The sequence below is a fragment of the Salmo trutta genome, chromosome 9 (assembly GCF_901001165.1).
Source record: "Salmo trutta chromosome 9, fSalTru1.1, whole genome shotgun sequence".
In the NCBI taxonomy this organism is placed as follows: Eukaryota; Metazoa; Chordata; class Actinopteri; order Salmoniformes; family Salmonidae; genus Salmo; species Salmo trutta.
The window spans coordinates 29,024,009-29,031,202 of NC_042965.1; the positions used below are offsets into that span (position 1 = coordinate 29,024,009).

Sequence of the window (7,194 nt, forward strand, 5' to 3'; positions counted from 1 at the left end):
GGGAGTGCATTCTGACGAAGAACAGCAAAGGTAATCCAATTTTTCTTATAGTAAATCTGAGTTTGGTAAGGGCCAAACTCGGTGGGTGTCAAATTAGCTAGCCGTGATGGCCGGGCTATGTACTCAGAATATTGCAAAATGTGCTTTCGCCGAAAAGCTATTTTAAAATCTGACACCGCGATTGCATAGAGTTCTGTATCTATAATTCTTAAAATAATTGTTATGTATTTTGTCAACGTTTATCATGAGTAATTTAGTAAATTCACCGGAAGTTTACGGTGGGTATGCTAGTTCTGAACATCACATGCTAATGTAAAAAGCTGTTTTTTGATATAAATATGAACTTGATTGAACAAAACATGCATGTATTGTATAACATAATGTCCTACGAGTGTCATCTGATGAAGCTCATCAAAGGTTAGTGCTGCATTTAGCTGTGGTTTTGGTTTTTGTGACATATATGCTTGCTTTGAAAATGGCTGTGTGATTATTTTTGGCAGAGTACTCTCCTGACATAATCTAATGTTTTGCTTTCGCTGTAAAGCCTTTTTGAAATCGGACAATGTGGTTAGATTAACGAGAGTCTTGTCTTTAAAATGGTGTAAAATAGTCATATGTTTGAGAAATTGAAGTTATAGCATTTTTTAGGTATTTGTATTTCGCGCCACGCGATTCCACTGGCTGTTGACTACCCTTCCCCAGATCTGTGCCTTGACACAATCCTGTCTCTGAGCTCTACAGACAATTCCTTCGACTTCACGACTTGGTTTTTGTTCTGACATGCACTGTCCGCTGTGGGACCTTACATAGACGTGTGTGCCTTTCCAAATCATGTACAATTAATTGAATTTGCCACAGGTGGACTCAAATCAAGTTGTAGAAACAGCTCAAGGATGATCAATGGAAAAAGGATGCACCTGAGCTCAATTTCGAATCTCATAACAAAGGGTGTGAATACTTATGTAAATAAGGTATTTCTGTTTTTTATTTTTAATACATTTTCAAAATGCAATTTTTGCTTTGTCATTATGGGGTATTGTGTGTAGATTGATCAGGGGAAAAAACGATTTAATCAATTTTGGAATAAGGCTGTAATGTAGCAAAATGTGGAAAAAATAAAGGGGTCTGAATACTTTCCAAATGCACTGTTTGTCATGGAAAGAGCAGGTGTTCTTAATGTTTTGTACACTCAGTGCATATCTGCCTCACTCAGAGAAATAAGTTACACAGTTAAATGTAACAAATAACTACATTTTTTTATAAAGAAATGTACAAATGATACATTTGTAACATCAATATTATTATTTTTTATAATTCATACAGTAATATGAGCTCTGTATATAAAACATTTACATTTGAGTAATTTAGCAGATGCTCTTACCCAGAGCGACTTACAGCGACTTAAGATATCTAGGTGAGACAATCACATAACACAGTCAAATATACAGGATATGAACATTCCATTATAGCTAAACAGTGGATACATAGCGTTTCGCAAAAAAAATAAACTTCATAGACATCTGAAATCTATTAATAAAAAATCTGAGAACAGTAGTATTTTACACACACGAAGGTACCAATTAGCAATAATTTCTGATGAAAAACATAAATGTGAAAAATTGGTGGATATAGCATTTTGGAAATAAACTCAACATATTCCTCTCTCATTATACTTTTTCTCAAAAAAACAACAAATGCTTTTTAGGATTCCATTGTTAAGTATTACAACTGATTTCTGAAATAATACAACTTCTGTCATAAAATGAAAACGAAATGCAGGATTATGCGCTATGCTGTTCTCATCAGCTGATCTCAATCTGTTTGTTTTGTGCAGATTTACTGATGTCCAACAAATATTTAATCCGTACCCATTACATCTCACACCTCATTAAAATGACATTTAATTTGGGAAGGTACTGTCCAACCGACATATCCTGTCGCATTCATCAACATCAACAAACCCTTTACAGATTTGTCAACAAGAACTGGTCAATGGAGTAAAGTCCTGTATCTGCAGCTCCACCATTTACAAAACAAATAAAAGACATGAACAAGCTCACCCCTGCCTGATTTTCTGACCCCAAAAAATATCGCTTTCACAAGGAAGAGGCTAATGTTTACAAAATCGTCATTAAGGAAGTAGTGAGATCACACACACACACACACACACACACACACACACACACACACACACACACACACACACACACACACACACACACACACACACACACACACACACTAGAAATGCAGAGCTTACCATATCATAGATAAGGGACAGAAAGAAAGCGAGAGGGAGAGAGAGAGAGAGAAAGGGAGAGAGAGAGAGAGAGAGAGAGAGAGAACTGAGGGATATACTGGGAGAAAAAAATAAAGAGATGCCTCCATTGGACGTCGCAAAGCCACCCTTTCGCCGGAACTCCAACTCTTTGGTAAACAACATCAAAAGATGTGCATGAGGATAAAGGGCATAAGATCTGGAATAAAAGCAGTTTATCTGGGTTCCAAGCCACACACACAGAGAGGAACACACAGAGAGAGCGACAGAACACAGACCTCCACACTGATCAACTCCAAGGTTTAACAGCACCTTTTAAGTCACCAGAGAATCGACAACCACACGGCTCAGCAAGAGAAAAACACGGTTGCTGTTTCTCACCCTTCATCAAGCTGAATCCAACCTCCAGTGGACCATTGGATTAACACGTGTGATAGATCTAATTCTGTTCAATCGCAAACAACATTGGATAGTCTCTGTGGACACAACAACAGTACCACTCTTCTCCATGGCGGAAACTGGGCTCCCCAGGTTGGAAGCTACCTTTATTACCCGGATCCTCTTCCCCCTGCTCTTCTTGCTGCTCCTGATGTGGCCCCTATCTGGACAGGGCAGCCCCATCTCCCTTGCCCCAAAGAGGCATCACCCTGCTCCCGAGCTGAGGGACAGCCACAGGGGAGTCATAGACCCATCTCTGTTGGAGCAGGACAGTGATGTGGACATGCAGAGCTTGCTGGTGAATCTGAGAGGCCAGTTTCTCCGGACCTTCAACCTGTCTGGCCTGGGCCCTCCTGCCCAGCCGCCTGGCAGTGCCCGTGTGGAGCCTCCTGAGTACATGATGGAGTTGTACAACCGCTTCGCCAATGACCGCACCGCCATGCCCACCGCCAACATCATCCGCAGCTTCAAGAATGAAGGTAGAGAACCGCTGTACTGTATTGGGTATCCATATCCTGTACTGAGTTCAAATGATGCTAGATGGTGTTCTTCGCTTTCATTTGGAGAGAAAAAATTATTAATGTGCTGTAAGCCCTTTATCCCTTTATAATTAAAGTATTATTAGCAGAACTGTTCATCAAAAATGTATTACGTATCAAAATTGACCTGTAGAAGGTCAACACATGCATGTATAGTGTAAATACAATGAAGGATAAAAATGTTCAATAAGATTTGTAATACATTTTTTATTTTACAAATACTGTAGCACCTTAAATAATTGAGTGTTTTTTAATTATTTGGTTGAGAATATCCAAAATATTTCAAGGTGAATTTCTCAAAATGTGTAAAAAAAACTAAACAATTACAGTTGAAGTCGGAAGTTTACATACACCTAGCCAAATACATTTAAACTCTGTTTTTCACACTTCCTGACATTTAATACTAGTACAAATTCCCTGTCTTAGGTCAGTTAGGATCACCACTTAAGAATGTGAAATGTCAGAATAATAGTAGAGAGAGATTTATTTCAGCTTTTATTTCTTTCATCGTATTCCCAGTGGGTCAGAAGTTTACATACACTCAATTAGTATTTGGTAGCATTGCCTTTAAATTGTTGAACTTGGGTCAAACATTACGGGTAGCCTTCCACAAGCTTCCAACATTAAGTTGGGTGAATTTTGGCCCATTCCTCCTGACAGAGCTGGTGTAACTGAGTCAGGTTTGTAGACCTCCTTGCTCGCACACATTTTTTCAGTTCTGCCCACAAATTTTCTATAGGATTGAGGTCAGGGCTTTGTGATGGCCACTCAAATACCTTGACCTTGTTGTCCTTAAGCCATTTTGCCACAACTTTGGAAGTATGCTTGGGGTCATTGTCCAGTTGGAAGACCCATTTGCGACCAAGCTTTAACTTCCTGATGTCTTGAGATGTTGCTTCAATATATCCACATAATTTTCCTCCCTCATGATGCCATCTATTTTGTGAAGTGCACCAGTCCCTCCTGCAGCAAAGCACCCCCACAACATGATGCTGCCACCCCCGTGCTTCACGGTTGGGATGGTGTTCTTCGGCTTACAAGCCTCCCCCTTTTTCCTCCAAACATAACGATGGTCATCATGGCCAAACAGTTCTATTTTGATTCATCAGACCAGAGGACATTTCTCCAAAAAGTGCGATCTTTGTCCTCATGTGCAGTTGCAAACCGTAGTCTGGCTTTTTTATGGCGTTTTTTGAGCACTGGCTTCTTCCTTGCTGAGCGGCCTTTCAGGTTATGTCGATATAGGACTCGTTTTACTGTGGATATAGATACTTTTGTACCTGTTTCCTCCAGCATCTTCACAAGGTCCTTTGCTGTTGTTCTGGAATTGATTTGCACTTTTCGCACCAAAGTATGTTCATCTCTAGGAGACAGAACGCGTCTCCTTCCTGGACGGTATGATGGCTGCGTGGTCCATTGGTGTTTATACTTGCGTACTATTGTTTGTACAGATAAACGTGGAACCTTCAGGCGTTTGGAAATTGCTCCCAAGGATGAACCAGACTTGTGGAGGTTGACAATTTTTTTTCTGAGGTCTTGGCTGAATTCTTTTGATTTTCCCATGATGTCAAGCAAAGAGGGACTGAGTTTGAAGGTAGGCCTTGAAATACATCCACAGGTATACCTCCAATTGACTCAAATGATGTCAATTAGCTCCTAAAGCCATGACATCATTTTCTGGAATTTTCCAAGCTGTATAAAGGCACAGTCAACTTAGTGTATGTAAACTTCTGACCTACTGGAATTGAGATACAGTGAATTATAAGTGAAATAATCTGTCTGTAAACAATTGTTGGACAAATGACTTGTGTCATGCACAAAGTAGATGTCCTAACCAACTTGCCAAAACTATAGTTTGTTAACAAGAAATTTGTGGAGTGGTTGAAAAACAAGTTTTAATGACTCCAACCTAGGTGTATGTAAACTTCTGAGTTCAACTGTACATATTCGTTCAACTTGATCTAGTTCAATGTTGAATGGGATGTTACAGTAAAGCTGCAATTGCCTCTCGGACGTGTGTTGGAGAAAATCTTGGCTCTTGCTGTACTTCCAATTCTGCATGAAGTGTAGTACAATGGTGGTCCATTCAAAGCATCAACAAGAAGAACTACTGATAAACAGCCTTTGTCTCTGTGTATTCCTCTCCTGCAGACTCACCTCCCTGCATTTTGGGTAGTGGAGGGGTGAGACGACACCCTCTGCTCTTCAACGTATCCTTCCCCCACCATGAGCGCATCACCGCCGCAGAGCTGCGTCTCTACACCCTGGTTCAGACCGACCGCAACCTCTACGCCGGGGTCGACCGCAAGGTGACCATCTATGAGCTGAAGCAGCAGGATGGAACAGGGGAGGACAATAGAACAGGGGAGGACAATAGAACAGGGGAGGACAATAGAACAGGGGAGGACAATAGAACAGGGGAGGACAATAGAACAGGGGAGGACAACAGAACAGGGGAGGACAACAGAACAGGGGAGAACAACAGAACAGGGGAGGACAACAGAACAGGGGAGGACAATAGAACAGAGAAGGACAACAGAACAGGGGAGGGCAACAGAACAGGGGAGGACAACAGAACAGGAGAGGACAATAGAACAGAGAAGGACAACAGAACAGGGGAGGACAACAGAACAGGGGAGGACACTGAGAAAGGAGGAGGAGGGGAAGGAAGGGAGCAGTTAGTGGAGCTGGCATCACGGCAGGTCTATAGTACTGATAACGGCTGGGAGGCCTTTGACCTGACCGCTGCTGTCCAACGCTGGCGCAAGTCAGAGTACGGCACAACCCACAGGCTGGAGGTGCACATAGCAAGCCTGGCCTCTGAGGGGAACGGAGGGCAGGCACTGGCAGAGGGCGAGGGAGAAGGAGAGGAAGAGGGGAGAAGGACATTTAGGGAAGACATGGAAATAGACACCAGCCCAGAGGACAAACACAAACCCCTGATGATCGTCTTCTCCAATGACCAGAGCGGTGATCACCGTGACGACAAGCAGGAGCTGAACGAGATGATTGGACACGAGACTTCGGAGGTGGGGATTCAGGGTGACCTGGGGCTGGGGCTGAATGGGCTATGGGGGGAGCTGAGCCGGGCTGAGGGCCAGGAAGAGCAGGACGAAGAGGCCCTGATCCAGATGCGCTCTAACCTAATCTATGACACAGCCTCTAGGATCCGTCGCAACGCCAAGGGCAACCAGTGCAAGAAACAGTCCCTCCATGTGGAGTTTGAAGACATCGGCTGGGACAGCTGGATCCTAGCGCCGGCTGGGTACGAAGCCTTTGAGTGCAGCGGCGTCTGCACGTATCCACTGACCGAACACGTGACGCCCACCAAGCACGCCATCGTCCAGACACTGGTGAGCATGAAGAGCCCGCAGAGGGTGGTGCGAGCCTGCTGTGTGCCCACCAAGCTGGATCCTATCTCCCTGCTTTACCTGGATGACACAGGAGTGGTCACGTACAAGTATAAGTTTGAGGGCATGGCGGTGGCAGAGTGTGGCTGCAGATAGCCAGTCTACACACCCTGCTAGTCATATGGACATGGAGAGAGACAGTGGTGAAGAGAAATGACAGGGTTTGGATGGAACAAAGCAAAAACTAAGAACAAAATGGTGGCATTAGAATACACAGACACTGAATTGAATCTGGTATCACCATTGAGAACAGTTGAGAAGAGAAACAAAAAGGAAGAGAATAGTTTAGGTGAGCCTTGACAAGGGAGAACAGGACTATGTTGTATCTGCAACTATGATTCATCTAAACTCCAACACTTTGTACATTGTAAACTTATATTTTGAATTTCAGGAAAATGTATGTTATTTTCTACAGTACAACGTCTACGATACGAATTCATCATTCTGAATGAGGGAAAAGGATGGACCTTCAAGAATAAACTATCCTTTTATCCACACAGCACCCAGGCGCACAGTACTGTCCAGTAGG

General features: G+C 42.9%; 1 protein-coding gene across 1 annotated transcript; it reads left to right on the forward strand.

The window, feature by feature from the left end:
• The first annotated feature begins 2,786 nt into the window (after positions 1-2,786).
• LOC115199605 (bone morphogenetic protein 10-like) lies at positions 2,787-6,937 on the forward strand. The gene is made up of 3 exons (XM_029761929.1): positions 2,787-3,195; positions 5,407-5,584; positions 5,867-6,937. The coding sequence occupies exons 1-3, from the start codon at positions 2,787-2,789 to the stop codon at positions 6,759-6,761; spliced, it is 1,482 nt and encodes a 493-aa protein (XP_029617789.1). The 3' UTR covers positions 6,762-6,937.
• Positions 6,938-7,194: the final 257 nt, after the last annotated feature.